Here is an 18,666-nt window from a genome sequence, read left to right on the forward strand (position 1 = left end):
GAAGGTCAGGGAAGAGTCCCAGATGATACGAATTCTGCCTCTTGAGGGCAGAAACACAAAACAAGTCCATTTTCAAGATTCTTTCCTGAGTTTGCAGAGGTGAGATGTGGATTCGCACAACACTTTCAGGAAAGTATCATTTCAATACCCTGCCTTCCTGCTATCTGGGGGGATGAATGTTCTGTCGGTTATCTTACTTGCAGCCGAAAGCATCCTACCTGATATGTGATTCGTTTAGTGCAGGACTCTCTGTATCAGCTCAGGCTGCAGGACCAGGAGTGCCCGTGGTTGCAGGGAACTTGTCCCTCGAGGGGGGGGTGGAACTCTGAGTCTATCCCTGGTTGTGAGGTGATGAGCAGATCTACCAGAGAACCAGGGGTCCGCCTCACTGCGGGGTCCTCGCCATCTACCATCTCCGTCCTCCTCCACACCCACTTTCTTCTACACACAACCTGAGGAAGAAGATTACTGAAGACGTCACAACAGAGAACTTTCAACCTCTAGTAGAGAAGCCACGCTGGGAGGGGTTGAGGAATGAATCACGTGTCACAATACAGCACTTAGCTTTAACGCATTTGATGGTGATAAAGGAGAGGGAGCACAGATACTTAATCAAGAGACCTTTTTCTTTCTTTTCTTTTTCTTTTTTTTTTTTAAATTAGAAAGGAAACATTAACAGGCCAAGGAGAAGGTGCTCTTGGCACTTGGTGGGTGCTCAATAAACATATGCTTAACCAAAGCTTGAGATTTGAGATAAACATGTACAACAACCCCAAAATGAACACTTACACATTAGGCATTTCTTCTTTGGGGCATGTCCTCGTGGGGTACTCGAGTCAGTCGTCAGAGGAACACAGAGTCATCTCTTAACTCCTCACTCAACCTATGGGACTTTCTCTAGGGAGTCTGACAAATTAGGACAGCAGTTCAGCGGACAGTTACATGCAATCAGCATTGATGAAATTCTATACATTGCTGTCTCCCGAGTCTCTGTCTCAGTTGCCTGGTTACAGAAACTTTATCAACAAATGTGAGACAAATGTAAACAGACACCAAAAAAGGAAGTTTCGCCTTTCTGGGGGAGGAATGGAGATTTCTGTGTTTACTCAAAGAGGTCAGCAACGCTCTTGCCCCACGGCCCTACGAACCAACCACCGGGAGAAACCTTTCTCTGGGTTACACAAAAGCTTTCTCTCACACCCTTTATTTACCCTGATGTGCACAGACAGAGGGGTGGGAATTTTAGCCTGTGATTTGTTTACACATTTTGACTGTGCTTTTACCTTCATCCTATCTTTGGGAGGAGGTGTTTCTAAAAGGAAAGAATCCCAAATTCAATGCTGGAAATCTACAGGGAGACAGGGTGTGGTACATGGAATTTTCACTTGCAATCGTTTCTGGGAATCTATCAGATCAGTGCTAGGGGAACACGTGTACTCCAGCTGAGAGATTCCCTGGTTAAGTTCTGAGGTTAAGGTATCAGAGCAGTGGTGGTGATTTCCCTGATTTACAGGGGTGAGGCAGTGCCTATTTTGTTTTGCTTATCCATTTTTTATACTATGTTCTGGCAAAAGCTTATCCAAATGTTCAAGTGTATATGTAGAAAGAACGTGTACTTTCCATGACTAATTCTAGCTGGGGTCGCTAGCAGAAAGAGAGATCCAGGCTTGGGTGGGGAGAGGTTTATTTATAACATGCTACATGCCCGATGTATTTCATCCCTTTTGCCCAGGATAACCTTTTTTTTTTTCTAATTTATTTATTTAATTTTTTGGCTGCATTTGGGTCTTTGTTGCTCTGAGCAGGCTTTTCTCTAGTTGCGGAGAATGGGGGTGACTCTTCCTCGTGGTGCACGGGCTTCTCACTGTGGTGGCTTCTCTTGTTGCAGAGCACCGGCTCTAGGCGCTGTGGGCTTCAGTAGTTGCAGCAGGCAGGCTCAGTAGTTGTGGCTCGTGGCTCTAGAGTGCGGGCTTAATAGTTGTGGCGCACGTGCTTAGTTCCTCTGCGGCATGTCGGATCTTCCCGGACCAGGGCTCAAACCCATGTCCCCTGCACTGGCAGGTGGGTTCTTAACCACTGCGCCACCAGGGAAGCCCCAGGATAACCATTTTTCCAATGGGTAAATAATGTGTTCAAGAATAAGAATCGAGCCATTTGGTTTGCCTTCAAGGCCTGCCCATCGCACCCTTCTGGGTTGACCCTGAAAGAGCCCGTCCCAGGGGCCCACAGTTGGTTCACCCTGAGTCCTAGCACGTGTGTTTCCGGCAAGTGGGACCTGGGAATTGGCTTCCTTCTTGAAAAATCAAGTTGCAGAATATATAAAACATGACACCAAGTGTATAAAGCTTAAATGTGTGCAGAGCAAACTGTTATAGGTTGAACTGTCCCCTCAAATTCATATGTTGAAGTCCTACCTCCCAGTACTCCTCAGAATGTGACGTTATTTGGAAAAAGGCTTACTGCAGATGTAATTAGTTAAGATGAGGTCGTACTGGAACACCATGAGCCCCTAATTCAATATGACCGTGTCTTTACAAAAGGAGAAACCTGACAAATTTAGACAGAGAGGTACATGCACAGAGGGAGAATGCCACGTGAAGGTGCAGGCATGTATCAGGGGATGATGCACCTACAAGCCAAGGAGAGCCAAAGACAGCCGGGAAAGCACCAGAAGCTGGGAGAGAGGCTGGGACAGACTCCATCACAGCCCTCAAAAGGAACCACGCCAGCTGACACCTTGCTTTGAGACCACTGCCCTGCAGAACACTGAGACAATATATTTCTGTTCAAGCCACCCCACCAAATCACCCCACCCCCATATAAATACACCATATGTACACACCAGCCCATAAATGCTCTCCCTGTGCTGGGGGCCAGGAACCCCAAATCACCCCACCCCCATATATACACACCATATGTGTACACCAGCCCATAAATGCCCTCCCTGTGCTGGGCGCCAAGAACCCCAAATCACCCCACCGCCATATATACACACCATATGTATACACCAGCCCACTAATGCCCTCCCTGTGCTGGGCGCCAAGAACCCCAAATCACCCCACCGCCATATATACACACCATATGTATACACCAGCCCACTAATGCCCTCCCTGTGCTGGGCGCCAAGAACCCCAAATCACCCCACCGCCATATATACACACCATATGTATACACCAGCCCATAAATGCCCTCCCTGTGCTGGGCGCCAAGAACCCCAAATCACCCCCGCCCCTCACCGTATCTATCACAACTGCTCTTGATCTTAATTCCAATCTGATTTCACTTGAACAGAAACGTCAGGGGAAAGAAGAACATACTGCCTCATCCCGCCCCCGGAATGGGACGGCCCCAGAACCTTCTCCTCCCCCCTGTAATCCTCTGAACAAGAGTGTTCTGAGCTCTTCTTTTTCTATAGCCTGAGTGTTCGACCAGTGCATGGCTGCTCGCCTTGCACTTGGCATGTGGAAGATGATTTCCTACGGACAGGAAGCCTCCGTCTTACCTGACTCCTGGAGATAGCGATACACCAGAAAGTTCACCTCGTCACTGGTTATGCTCATCTTAGCCTCACCTCGCGGCGATGAGGTCTTTACGAAGCGGGGGCCACCTTCTGTGAGAACGCTGAGAGGAGAAAGTGGAAGAGAGTTTTGAAACACTGCTTGTAGTTTTTTTTTTTTTTACTGCATTCTTTTTGAGATGATTAAAAAATACAATACTCAGGATGTTGCACATGTGAAGGTAATTAATGCCTGATCCGTGTTGTATTTTGTGATTACATAAAGATTTTATATTTGTGTGTGTGTGTGCATGTATATATAGACACATTCATACAGGTGAAAGTTTTCCCAAAAAAGATGAGTTGGTGTATTTTATAAATGCTGGGATGGACTCATATATAAACCACTAATGGAGACAAACTCAGGGGCCACAGAAAATGAGAACAAACACTGATTTTTTTTTTTTTTTTGCTGTACGCGGGCCTCTCACTGTTGTAGCCTCTCTTGTTGCAGAGCACAGGCTCTGGACGCGCAGGCTCAGCGTCCATGGCTCACGGGCTCAGCCGCTCCGCGGCATGTGGGATCTTCCCGGACCTGGGCATGAACCCGTGTCCCCTGCATCGGCAGGCGGACTCTCAACCACTGCACCACCAGGGAAGCCCCCAAACACTGATTTTTTATTCACTAAAGTGTGCGTTATGATCACAACGCAGTTGACAGCGAGCTTGAATGGAATCCCGATGCGCAGTGGGACAGACGCGGCTGCCTTCGATGCCGCCCTTCCCTAGACAGATGGGGAAGACGACCGGGCAGGCCAGCAGGCACGTCGACACCCCCAGGCAGGGCGACCATATGGTCTGGAAAACACCTGTGGCTCTGAAGCAGCGATTAATCGTAACACCTTCCACTGATAAAAGTTCAGTGATGAACTTGACCGTCACTGAGCCTATAGGGTGCACATGGCCCTGAGAAGGCAGACACACATCAGTGTGGAGCTACGTCAGCGTATGTGTCACCCTGACATGACTTCTATACAGAGGCCAGGTGTCCGGAAGCCAGCCCATGGACACAGAGAGAACCTTCATCGTTTGTATTTTGCCACAGAACTGGCTGCATCAGTGTGGCCGAGGCCGCAGTACGGGAAGGCACGTAGAAACCTGGGGGAGGAGTGAGGGGGTGATGAGAACTTCGGAAGCCTCTGTGTCTGAGGCAGACAAGAAGAAAGAGCCTTATTTTCTTCACAGTCCTAAGTCAGACCCATGAGCGCCCTGGCCCAAAGAGGACAGAAGTCACTCAAATAGAACTCTTTTACCCACAGATAGAGCAGAATTCACACGTGTGTAAGAGCATTCACTCCAAACGGCAGTGGCCGAGAAGGGCCACAACTTCCTTCAATTATGTCGTCAATACCGAACATTTCAGGCTGTTTGGGAACTGTCTTCAGAGTCCATGCCATATGTTTTCAGGCAGCTTTATGGTGGCAAATCTTTCATTACTGAATTACAATTAAATTTCCATTTGTTTAGAACAAGATAAAAGGACAAAATGCACATTTCAAGTTGGGAGGATTTGAATTAAAGGTTGTCATAATGGACACACCCCACGATGGCCCCCCAATGAGTCCCACCTGATATAATCCCCTCCCCTCCAGTGTGGGCAGGACCTAGGACTCCCTTTTACCACACAGAATATGTCAAAGGGGATGGATGCCACACCCTGGTTAGGTTACATGGCAAGGATGACCGGATGTCACTCCTATAATTGTTACATTACGTTGTATAAGACTCTTACTGGACTGGAGAAAGACTCTCCTGCCGGCCTTCACACGAACCGCCCAGGGAACCAAGGGCAGTCTTTAGGAAGCTGTGCGCCTCAGTCCTACAACCACAAGAAAACTGAGTTCTGCCAACAGTGTGGGCTTGGAAGAAGACCCTTCCCTTCCCAGCTCTAAATAAGGATGCAGCCCAGTAACCACGTGGCTGCAGCCTCTGGAGACCCTGCGCAGAGGAGCCCCGCACATGCCCAGTCTCCCAACCCTGGGAAACTGTGAGAGAATGAACGTGTTGTTTCTAGCTGCTGAATTTGTGGTCATTTGTTATGCAGGAGCAGATAACTAATACAGTGGCCTCTTGGGACACTCCAGTTCTCACTTTGCCGTCTTAACAAGGTTTTAATTTGTGGTTACCAGAATTTTGTCATGCAAAAATACTTATCTTCTTCACTTAATTAGGTGGTATTTCTGCACTTCTGTAGACACTGGAAAGAAAATCTGACGGTCAGAATATACCTGTGTCCTGAGACGTCTGCTTGAACTCTGGGGAGCTCACACAGAGGATGGCATTAGGAAGGTATCTGAGACTAAATAAAAAGCTATGAAATCAGAGCATATACAAGTGAAAAAATAAAACACTGCTCAAGGGACAGAACAAATAATAATAGAGATGTGCACTGCAGAACAGTGTGGCTCTAAAGAGACTTTTGATGACCCTGAGTGGCACTAATGACAGAGACTCAGTTCTCATGAGGAATTCAGTTGCAGGTTCTCTCTATGCTAAATGGTAAATGGTGGCGCCACTGGGATGTGATTAGGTCATGAGGGTGGAGCCCTCATGAATGGGTTAGTGCCCTTATAGAAAGAGGCCCCAGAGAGTTCTCCCTCTTTCTGCCACGTAAGAACACACTGTTGCACACTTAACAGACTACAGTACAGTGTAAACCTTACATGAAGGGAAGATGGTGGTATCTGGCCCTCACCAGATACCGAATCTGCTGGTGCCTTGAATGCTGGACTTCCAGCCTCCAGAACTGTGGGAAATAAATGTTTGTTGTTTAGGCTGTCCAGTTTATGGTACTGTGTTATAGCAGCCTGAATGGACTCAGACACCACCCCTAACTCCCTTTTCTTTTACTGTCATTTTGAGTACTTATAAACAGTGAAATCTAATCTAACCAACAGGGTCTCTCAGCCTCAGGGAGTTTGACTCGGGGCCAGACGATTCTCTGTTATGAGAACACTCTGCACACTGTAGGATGTTTAGCAGCATCCCTGGCCTCTTCTCACTAGACTAGACGCCAGCACAACCTCCCCTCCATCCCCTACGGTGGTGATGATCAAAAACACCCCCAGACATTGCCTAATATTACAAATTGCTAAACTGCTGCTGGCTGAGAACAACTGTTATACAGGAAAACTAAGCATTTTGTGTTTGAAATGAATTCCATTTATAAAATTGTAAGACACCGTGGAGCTAGCTCATAGACATTGCTTAATGAAACGGCCACGCTACTAAAAAGGATCCTTTAAAATGCACCATAAGGGCTTGGCTTTTTCAAATAGTCTAAGAAAATTTCTGTTTAAGCTCTAGCTCTCTACTTTCTGATCCCAGATTCATCTTCTCTCTGAAATTTTAAGTTAGAATCCAAGGATCAGAGTGTTTTCCCCAATATGGTGTTAACTTCTTAAAGGATTTTTGATTTGTAAACAGCAGAGGAAAGAAAACAAAAACCATCCCCGGCCTGCGATAGAACCAGGGATGTCATACCATTTGGTCCACAAGAGTGTCATGTGTTTCTACTGACTGGTCCACCTCAACATAGGCACACCTGGAGGTATTGTGGTTCAGTTCCAGACCACAGCAATAAAGTGAGTCACAGGATTTTTTTCTGATTCCCCAGTGCACGTAAGAGGTTTACACTATACTGTAGTCTATTAAGTGTGCAACAGTATTATGTCTAAAAAAAGCTATATAACCCAATTAAAAAATTTATTGCTAAAAAATGCTAACCAAAATCTGAGCCTTCAGTGAGCTGTAATCTTTTTGCACTAACATCAAAAATCACTGATCATGGGCTTCCCTGGTGGCGCAGTGGTTGAGAGTCCGCCTGCCGATGCAGGGGACACGGGTTCGTGCACCGGTCCGGGAAGATCCCACATGCCGAGGAGCGGCTGGGCCCGTGAGCCATGGCCGCTGAGCCTGCGCGTCTGGAGCCTGTGGTCCGCAACGGGAGAGGCCACAGCAGTGAGAGGCCCGCATACCGCAAAAAAAAAAAAAAAAAAAAAAAAAAAAGAAATCACTGATCACAAATCACCATAACAGATATAATAATAATGAGAAGTTTGAAATGGTGCAAGAACTACCCTAATGTGACACAGAGACACAAAGTAGCAAATGCTGTTGGAAAAATGGCGCCAGGTGACTTGCTCGCTGCAGGGCTGGCACCAACCTTCAATCTGTAAAGAACGCGATGTCTCCGAAGTACAACATGTGACATTTATGAGGTATGACTGTACACATGAGGTACGTGTATGTACACATATGAGGTATGCCTATACATGTATTAATTTTATAAAACTGATCTAGGGCTTCCCTGGTGGCACAGTGGTTGAGAGTCCGCCTGCCGATGCAGGGGACATGGGATCGTGCCCCGGTCTAGGAAGATCCCACATGCCGTGGAGCGGCTGGGCCCGTGAGCCATGGCCGCTGAGCCTGCGCGTCCGGAGCCTGTGCTCCACAACGGGAGAGGCCACAACAGTGAGAGGCCCGCGTACCGCAAAAAACAAACAAAAAAAACAACAACAAAACTGATCTAATAATTGGATCAAAGTCCCCCCCACCAATAAAACACCTTAAATTAAATGGCTTAAATTTCTTAAATGACTATTTCTTCTAAAACCTAACTAGTTCCCAAAAAAGGATTTACAGTGACCAGTGAACTGAAATGTGCATATATATTGTGAGACTATTCAATACACACCAGAGAACATTCTTTAAACCGGCCATAAACCACAGCAACATTCAATCCACTCCAACGCTTTGGGTTTGATTACAGCAAAATCAAGAGAAACCAACAATTAACTGGTGTCTAACTGCGGTACCTCTGAGCAAAGTGCTTGAAGGTGGCTGCTGTCATTTTACTGGGTCAACATCACTATTTTGACTCAAATGAGTAAAACGGCTGATCTTCACTTTGCAAAAGCTACTGCTTTAGACAAATTTCGCCAAGATCTACATAAGGTTGGGAAAAAAAGTTACCTATCCTCTTTTCTCCAAGACAAGAGCTCAATTTCCAGAGACAGATGTTAGAATAAAATTACGGATTTTTTAAAATCAGGGATTTTCTGTATAATTTCATGTATAATAAATAAACGTGCTGGTATTACGGTGCTATTCAAAGTTTCGGGGACGGGCGCGGGCTTCTCTACCCCAGACACAGAGAGGTGAAATTTACGTCAGTGGCTCAATTCCCAGGTCTGGTGTTTTGTTTTGTTTTGTTTTTTCAATTGTATTAAAATATACACAACGTTTAATTTACCATCGTGACCATTCTGAAGTGCACAACCTGGTGGTGGCATTAAGGACATTCCCATTGTTGTGCAGCCACCCCCCTACCTACCTCCACAGTTGTCCACCACCGCCAACGACCTCTGTCCCCAGTGAACACTACCTCCTCGTTCCCCCCTCCCCCAGGCCCTGGGACCCACTCTTCTGCCTCCTTTCTGTCTCTGTGAGTCTGAAATGAGAGCCACGTTCCATCTTGCAGGTGGGAAGGTGGTTTCTGTCAGTTCTGAGGCACTCTGCAACTGCAAATACTAGCACAGCCCTGGCGCTCGCCATGGACTTTCTTCAATCACCATGAGGGCCGGACGTTACTTCCTACAAAAACCTCTTCAGAAAGAAACGCTCTGTGACGAGAAGACCCCACAGTGAGAAGCCGACACTCCTCACGGGAGATGAGCATGTGGACCCCAGTCTCGTGTTTACTGTAACCCCGCTGCAAATGGAAACAGGCAAATGCTTCACCCTGCTTTTCCCGCACTTGAGATAAATGAGGTACAAAGCGATGATAGAAAAAATTACCGAACGCCTACGATATTCAAGGCATGGTGACGGCAATGGCAGGGATGAAACAAATTCAGATGCAGGCGCGCGCACGCACACACAGACAGACAGACACACACACACACACACACACACACACACCCCGCTTCCTTGAAGCTGTAAGATGTCTATGCAAATAACCAAAAGCCCCTGTAGTTAAAGCCCCGCGCCTATACCACAAGGTACTAAGAGGGACGGCAGCAGGGTTCCAGGGAAGGCTAGGTCAGGGAAGAGGGAGGAAGGTCTGGGAGAGGGAGAAGGTGAATCCTCGACTGATGGACACAAGATTTGGCGGAGAAGTATGAAAAAGGAAGGAAAGGAAGGAGCAGTGTGTGGGGGTGGGGGTAACCTTCAAGGACGTACCAAGTGCTCCCTGGGACGCAGGGCGGGAAGATGGCCCTCTGTGCCGTCACCGTGGGCTGTGAGGCGGGGGAGAAGTTGGCCTGTGTCCTTTCTGCCAAGGACGGTTTTTGTGGGCACGTGATGTGGAGCTCGAAATGCCTGTACTGGCTGCAATAAAGCTGGGGTACACCAGCGTGATGGTTCCGGTGTCCGCGGCTAGAGGTAAGGGAACTAACGTCCTGAGAGCCACAGAGGAGAGCACAAAACGGAGGACTCGGGGGCCTCGTGGCTCAGAGCCAGGTGGCCTGATTCCTAATCATACCCCCATCCCTTTCTAGCTGTGGACTGCAGGGCGAGTCACGTGGCTCAGTTTTCCCTTCTCCAAACTGAGGATGACGAGAGCCGTTACATCCGGCAGACGTGGTGAGGACGCACAGCTTTTATACAAACTCCCAGGTCAGGGCCCCGGGCACAGGAGAGACGTAGGACGGCTATTACTCCCACTCGGCTACCTGCGAGCATCCCCAAAGCAAAGAGCCCCCTGGAAGGGCCCGAGGAACACAGCACCCTTGCCAAAGTGATTCAGAGCTGGCAGCGGGTGACGCGTCAACAGGCCAGCGGCAGGTCGAGAGCCCGTCCGAGAAAGCATCTCCCTCCACACTCGGCCCGGCACTTCTACCATGGAGACCCGGAGGGCCGGGTCTCACTGCAGCACCTCGCCGGTTTCCGGAGCTGGCCGTGGCCAGCTCAAGTCGTGACGACTCCCGTGGATGCCTTCCAACCTCCCCAGCTCTAGAATAAAGGAGAGCTTTTTCAGCACCGGCAGATCATCCTCGGCCTCCAAAAGAAGGAAAAAAATTAAAAAGGGTTCTTAATTACTGCAATTGTGTTTATTCTCTTGCCTGACCCGGTTTTGATTCGAGGCACCTCCAGTCAGGTTGATTTGAGGTCTTTGGCGCTGTGAGTGTGCAAAAAAGAAATGACCGCCCTCACCGCGAGGTAAAGCTACACATTCCCTCACTGTTCTGCTTACAGAAGGAGGAAAAATTAGTGTGGACGGATGACATCCCCGGGGTTGCCCCACTAAAGGTGAGTATTCCAACATAAGTAATAATTCGGGGTTAAATCCATCAGGAAGCTAAAGGGAAGATTATTTATCATTATTATTTATAGTATTTCTCCTTTTCATGATCTAATTTCAAGGTGGCAAAAACTTCTGTGACTCACAGTCCAGTTCACAAAGTAATTCAGTTGCAGGAGAAATGGCGTCTGAGGGTTTCGTTGTACTGAGTATGCACTTACAGAATTTAATATGCTCTCGTGCTCTGGGAAGGGAGAGGACTGCCCCCAAACAACAAAATCTTCACTGCTCTTTAATTACCTTAAAGTATATAATCACAAGAGAGCTACTTGAGAGCTGGCTCTGCTAGAGGAAGACAGAAAAGGCAAGCGCGTTCCCTGCGAACAGGAGGGGAGGCTGGTTCGGAAACAGCGAAGTAAGCGCACAGCGATTACAGGGCGGGGGCCGTGGTGCTCGGCTGATATCACTGGTGGCAGAAGTTTCTCTTCTAACAATCTGTCCCATTATGAAATGTTCTCTTAAAATCCTTTAAAGCAGGGACGGAAGAAACTTTGTCTCATGTCTTGTCTCTGCTATTAGTCTGCTGGCTTTCACGCTGGAAGAATCCATCTCTTAAAGTAATCTTCTGGACGAGGTTCAGGGCGCTTTGGGACTTGATTCCATGCAGACTGAGGACCGAGAGCCAGAGCAGCTGGAAGATGTGCTAGAAATGACCTCAGCGTAACAAGGCACTTTTCTTCTCTCCGCATCTCACGAATTCTCTGCTGACTGGAACGCACTGGGGTCTTACACCTCCCTGCTCGCTTTATCCACAACGTTTTTCTCCCTTCAAAAGGAAACTGAGTTTCCCAGTGGTCAGTTTAAGATGAAGAGTTCTAATTTACACATCAGCATTTACATATAAATCCTTCTGTACGATCTTGACGGGGACCCAGCTTATTGCGGAGACGAAGCAGGCTTGTTTTATACACTGCATATACCTGTTCTTCCGGCATAACCGTAACGAAGCCGATACGTAGCCACTGAACGTACTGAAAGCTGTTTTGTTGTCAAATGACAGCATGAGTGCGATTCAATAAATTAAGGCGCTTACAGTTGGACCCCGATTACAGGAGAATATATACATAGAAAAGATAGGGCGGGGGACAGGAAAATGTTAACAGTGTTTTGTTTTGTTTTTTAAATAGACATATCTTCATTCACCAATGAGTATGTCTATTATTTTACGGTAAGAAAAGAAAAATCCCCCCAAAGGTCAAGATTTTTCACTCATTTTACAGTTATATTTACTTACTTGGGAGTCAAATGGTCCAAAATTATAAATATAATCAAAGAACTATCATTTTATTATCAGAGTTCACAGACCTAGCAGTGGAAGTGCCATTTAAATATAAGAATGAACTAGTGTCGTAAGGGGCAGTCCTCAAAAGGATTTTCACGACGGGAGAAAATGTCCGTGATACGGCGATACATGAAAAAAATAGGTTTCAGGATGGAACGTGCATGTCGCCAAATTTCATTTTGTACACGCACACAAAAGATACCCTCTAAAATATAAAAAAGATAATAAAATACACCCACCTCTCCAGGGGTGGGATCATGCTGGAATTTTATCTGTGTGTGTGTGCGTGCCTTTCTGTAGCTTCCAAATTCTCTCCTATGAACGTGGACCGTTTTCATATTCATTAAAACGTCATTAAAATCTGGCAGCGTCTTCAGAAATCATCACTAGGAGAGCAACCCAGCTGAGTAGGAAATAAAGCCGCAGGGTCGAGAGAGCAGAGAGAAGGGAGTCTTCTCGGGTTACGAAAATAATGCGGCGCTTCACAAAATCCAAAACATCCCCTGCGTGAGGCATTCAGAGAGGGTCCTTTCTGTGCCTGGCTGCCCTTCTGGGTTAATTAACGGCTGGCTGGGGCCTTGCATCCCAACCCTGTGTGCAGAGCCATGAAGGATGCTGACGTGACAAGAGAGGCGTCCCGTCCTGGAGTTACCGCCAAGACCATGTGCGCATCTCCAGAGCGGCCACCGGGTCCTCTCGCAAACCCTCTGAGCCGCAAACCCTCCCCACCCTCCACTTCTCTGCCTGATCGGGAGGCAGACCCAGAAGAAAGCCTTCCTAAAAAATGTCCCACCCAGTAACAGCAAACCCCTGCTAAGAAAGTCTGCATCACGGAGCCAGACGATGCATGTAAGACCAATAGCACAGCTATCGTTTTACTCTTCTCCTCTACACAGTGAAATGCCAGTTCAGGTACCCAAGATTTCAAAGCAAAGTGCCTTGGGAGACACAGACAGCCGCTGCTTCCACATAAGAGTAGTCTGTCTTCTTTTTCTAATGACTTGGGTCTTGTAAGCTAATGCTGCCGATTAATCTGTAAATTAACGTACAGATTTTAATTATCTCTAAGACTGAGAGGCTGGCATAGGATTCTTTACAATGTGCACTAGGCCCTCAGACAAATTTCAGCAATATGTACAGGCTGGTTATGAAACCTCTAAGACGCTGTGATTTTCACCCACATAACGCAGGATTTATTTGGGCCCTGATGATTCCCTTTTCTGCAGCAGGTGGAGTCGTAAGTGAGGTCATTTACTCATATAAGGTGACCTCCAAAGTTCTGAAAAATAAACCCTGTGGTTTTCTCCGTAGATATTAAGGCGGGCGATGCCTTGCCCTTTGAGGTAGCCTGCGTCTCAAAAATCTTGGTGTTAAAGCGTATTTTGATGCTTCAATTTAAATGAATGACAACAACAACAAAGAGTTTTAAAAGAAAAATGCTTAAAGCATCGTGAACCCAAGTATCTGATGAGAGTTCAACGAGTCTCATGTTATGTCGGCAAACGCAGGAACTCAGTCCTGTAGCCAAATGCTCGGCGTCTTAAATTTCCACAGCCACAAAACCGTTCGGATTAAAACACAAAATCAAGTAGTGACAGTAGCAGGGAGTCGGGTTCGTCACTCTCAGTACTCCGGACTTTGGGGAGCACAGAAATCTCTGGGATGGGCTGCCCTGTGCACTGTAGAGCAGCATCCCTGGTCTCCACCCACTCGATGCCAGAAGCTCTCGATCTCCCTGAAAAACGTCTCCAGACGTGATCAAATGTCCCCTGGGGAGGGGCGGGGAACTGCCCAGGGCTGAGAACATCTGAGCGGTGGCGGTTACACAAGTCCAGAGCCGCCCTTCACATGGAAGGCCCTCAGATTCCTACAGGTCTTGACTCCCTGAGAATCTGCAGTGCTTTCGTCGAGTAACCACAACTTGGATGCTGTCCTAAGCACGCCACAGACCTTGCAGAGCTGCACCTCGGATGTCCTCCAACTCAAAGGCTGCAGTCAGAAGAGGGAGAAATAACACAGGTGTGTTTCTCTAGGTCGAGGTGGGCTCACTGCGGCCCACAGGCCAATTCCCACCTGCAGCTGCATTCTGCAAGCGCTGGGACCTATCGATAGCCTTTACGCTTTTAAACGGTTGAAAAGGAAATCGAAACAATGCTATTTTGCCACCCACGAAACTGATATGACATTCAGATTCCAGTGTCCATCAGTGAAGTTGCGTTGGCACTCAGCCGCGTCTGCTCATCTGCGTAAGGTCGGTAGCTGCTCTCACACGACAAGGGCAGAACGGAGCGGGTGCAGCACAGGCCCACTGGCCCACAAAGCCTCAACTATCTACTCTCTAGCCCTTGACAGGAAAGGTCGGCCAACCTCGCTCTCCTGAAGATTTTCCCCTTTCTACATTAGAGCACACCTGCCTTACCGCTTCCCAGCCTGAAATCTCCCTGAGAACCTGAAGGTGATGCCCCGAAATGCGGATGTTTCTGGTGAGCACACCGACCACTGTGAAATGGACAGCCAAGAAAACACCACAGCCGCGGTCTGCTGTGAATGGCTTTCAAAGGAGGCACCTGCTGAAACCAGGTACGTCTAAGGGGAACAGATACTAGCCCTCACTTTCTGACACACAGCACCCAACACAGACAGGAAGGGCCTGTGGTTTTTATACAGATGACTCCCCAGCTCGTGGACGCACCGTGGCTACTGTGGTAGGTAAGCAACAGTGTGTCATTTCCCAGCACGGTCCCAAATGACCATCTGCACGTATAAACTGTACAAGGAGCTAAAGGCTACAAAAATGTCCAGAGTCATCTTTAAAGCTAAGCACCAATGCCTCACACACAGCAGCAGGAAGTCAGCGTGTGCTCAATTCAATTCAATCCAAGCAAAGCTTACGTTCCCTAAATACTGAATTAATAATACACAATCGAAACACTCACGAGCAACACACCTCCTCTCTCCTCTTCCCTCTGACATTTAAAATATGGTTCAACTGCATTTCAAAACATACTGACTGATGGTGCAGCCACTTTAGAAAAGTTGGACGGTTCTTCAGAATGTTAGACAGAGCTACCTTAACAACCTAGCAATTCTACTGCCAGGCATATATGCAAGAGGCATGAAGGTATTACGTCCACACAAAACTGGTACACGAATGTTCACAGCAGCATGATTCATAACCACTCAATAAAAGTAAATACACCGCAAATGTCCGTCAACTGATGAAGGGATAAACACAACGTGGTACGTCCATAGAATGGAATATTATGTGGCCATAAAAAGGGTTCATGTTACGACATGGATGTCAACATCTGATGTCACAGATTCAATTAACCTTTTGTAATTTTTTTATTTTTTAAAACAAACTACGCTTTTCAAATATTTAAGTAAAATACTGAAATTCTAATACAGCTGAACTTTTAACAACATGGGGGGGTAGGGGGATGGGCCCCTGTGCAGTTGAAAACCTACTTATAACTGTGCAGTTGGCCCTCTGTGTCCATGATTCCTCATCTGTGGATTCGACCATGGACTGTATACAGTAGTCCATGGTTTATTGAAAAAAATCCATGTATAAGTGGACTCGTGAAGTTCAAACCCAGTCAAGGGTCAACTGTACATATTTACCTTGTTATATATTTGGCTTCAAACAAAAATACTTCAATAAGATTCTTTTTTTTTAAACATCTTTATTGGATTATAATTGCTTTACAATGGTGTGTTGGTTTCTACTTTATAACAAAGTGAATCAGCTATACATATACACATAGCTCCTCCCTCTTGCGTCCCCCTCCCACCCTCCCTACCCCACCCCTCTAAGATTCTTACTTTGGTTAAATCTGGGTCTATCATTTTAGTTCTGATTGGTTCCTTTAAAACAATAAAGCAAAAATCTTCCCCAAATTTCCATCTTGATGTTTTTAAAAGTACAAAAGTTCTATCAGTTTTTTAATGTAAAAAAGTTAAAGGAAGAACCAGAAAACACAAAACAGTAAATGATAAAATCAAACCCTAAAATCCCATCTACCAACAGATAACAGCACTTTTTCTTGGTAGCGGATGGGGAGGGAGCCATCAGTTTTAGTTTGGGATGTGGCTTCAACTCTTGATTGTTTTTTTTTGGCCATGCGGCTTGCAGGATCTTAGTTCCCCAACCAGGGATCAAACCCATGCCCCCTGTAATGCAAGTGTGAAGTCCCAACAACCACTGGACCGCCAGGGAACTCCCTGGGCTTCAACTCTTGAGGCCTGTGCATCTACGACTGTTCGGTTAGCTCTTCTGGGTACCTCATCCTCTCATTAGATCTATAAATAGTAAGCTACACGTTCTTCTAAGAAGTTTCGAGGTTAAGTAGTAAATCAATTTGCAGACAGACACAAATCGTATTAAGAAACTAATAAACCATAGCATTAAGATACGGCGGCCAACTAAGATCCAGACTCATGTGCCCAATTATAATTAATTTTGCAGCTTAATTTTAATTCACCGTGTTGACAAGAGGGAATGATTTTAGAAAGTGTCATCTGCTTCCGGTAAGACCCAGAAAAGTTTATAATGGCTGGTTCAGTATCCACAATTCTTGGAAGGCAATAAAAGGCCGATCCGTTATGTAGAATGGACTAAAGAGCCCATCATTATTTAATGATGCTCTATCTACTACCTTCAACTTCAGCAAGGAGAAAGACCTCAGACTCTGTCTCAAGAAAGCATTTCAAAACAGAAGGTGTTCAGTTTTGGCAAAACGCAGCTCTGCTTCAAACGAATTTCAGGTAAAAGACAAAGATCAAAGGCAGGCGTTTACCTTTAGGCTGACTTCATTTGTAGACCTTTGAACCAGTGGGCTCCCCAGCATCCGATCATATAAAACGCCAAGTGTCTGCTGGGACCTTGCCTGGTGAGAAACAGAGAGATTTGAAAAACAACAACAACAACAACAGTAACAACAAAAAACACCTTAAAATTCTTCGGAAATTGTTCACCTTTGACCTGTCCTATTCTTGTTTTTCTTTTTCATCCCAACTCAAACTTAACACATTTTACTGTTTCATAATCTCTGTCCTAAAACTTTAACACAAACTACGCAGTTTTATTTGCAGTGTGAAAAAGGAGAAATTAAAACGGCCAGTCAGTATTATGGTACATGTAGAGATTTGTAAGGAAAAAGTCTCAAAGTAAATAAAATTGATTTTAGCTCAGATATTGTTCCTGCCATCATTCAATGAAACTAATGCCCACTTGAAATATCATTGTTTTAGAGACCATATCACATACAACCAATAAATTAAACTGTACACACCCTTAAGAGAAGAAAAGATGCTCCAGACATCTTTTCTGACATTATAGACATGGCTTGGGCAACTGTTTACAATAATCATGGCATGCATGTTTGTGTGCAGACATCCACTCTTTTATGTGCCCAGAAAAACACAGAAACATTAGAATCTTTTTTTCCTTTTTTGGCTTCCCTAAAATAAAGCGAAAGCAAGCACTGACTCTCAACTTTTACATTATTGTTTTCCTACATTTCCATTTCACAGGGGTTCCACCTGCATGGATTTCTGAAGAAGCCAGGGGTATATGTCATAAGATAATCCTTCCTATCAAAAACTCATTTGTATTTTTCTGTCAGTATAAACAGTAAGCAGTCAACCAGGATCAACGTAATAATATTTACCTTCTTCCTCCTCATGAATTCTCTTTAGTTGTGAGTGAATCCAGTCTCCTACAGGGTTGAAATTATCTACAAGAACTAAGGAAATTAAATGCTTGCTGTTTTCTCTAAATTCCTGTTCGATAGCCTTAAGTAATAATAAAAAGGCGCTAGGTTTAATATAATTCAAACCCATAAGTGAGGCTATGAATGAAGGTGTTTCTTATTAGTGAATGTATACAGAACCTCTTGAAATGTTTTAAGGAAATTCAAGTAAATTACTCCCACTGAGTCACGTTTATCGTTACACTGTTCAAAGAAAGGAGACTAAAAGGATTCTACAAGCAGGTTCATAGGCCCTTAAGTTTCATTACAGTACATTTTTAAACCACATAAGGATATATAAGATAAAACCAGGACAACTGAAAAAATCTACCACTGAAGGAAAATAGTAAGATTTAAACAAAATTCCTCTATAGCTCTTTGAATAGAAATTAAAGGGCACCAGACTGAAGCAGGCACTAGGGAATACTGACTTTGCTTATAAAAGAAAAATACATTTCATTATGAAAAAAAGTCGGTAGTGGAGATGAAATAGGACGATACTCCTTACAGCAAACCTGAAGCAGACAGCAAATTATTTTCGGGATTGGGCTGTAAACGCAAGAGCATTATGATGAAACTGCTAAACACCATAAAGTATCAAAATATAAGCAGATGTCACCACAATAAGCCCCAAACTGCTTGAAAATTAAAACATTAAAATCCATAATAATTCAATTACGTAATTGATATATAAACAGCTCTCATTACAAGCTGTTCAGGAAAAAGCTTCAGTATCAAATTCCTATTCCCTGGCCCAAAACAGATGGTAACT

At 45.6% G+C, this 18,666-nt stretch overlaps 1 protein-coding gene across 12 annotated transcripts in view; it reads right to left on the reverse strand.

Annotated features, from left to right (window-relative positions):
• TBL1X (transducin beta like 1 X-linked) overlaps positions 1-18,666 on the reverse strand; it is a 240,491-nt gene that overhangs the window by 65,586 nt on the left and 156,239 nt on the right. For all 12 annotated transcript variants that reach the window (XM_089904828.1, XM_089904821.1, XM_089904824.1 and 9 more), the window contains 2 exons: positions 16,941-17,030; positions 3,503-3,621 (listed from right to left, as the gene is read on the reverse strand). Coding sequence is in view for 11 of the 12 variants with exons in the window: in XM_089904821.1 (XP_089760947.1) it covers positions 3,503-3,560 (58 nt within the window). In the remaining variant the exon portion in view is untranslated. The remainder of the gene's footprint in view (positions 1-3,502; positions 3,622-16,940; positions 17,031-18,666) is intronic.

This window comes from Delphinapterus leucas, chromosome X, assembly GCF_059928025.1.
Source record: "Delphinapterus leucas isolate spDelLeu-1000000601 "Yukka" chromosome X, BTC_Dleu_Yukka2, whole genome shotgun sequence".
NCBI lineage: Eukaryota > Metazoa > Chordata > Mammalia > Artiodactyla > Monodontidae > Delphinapterus > Delphinapterus leucas.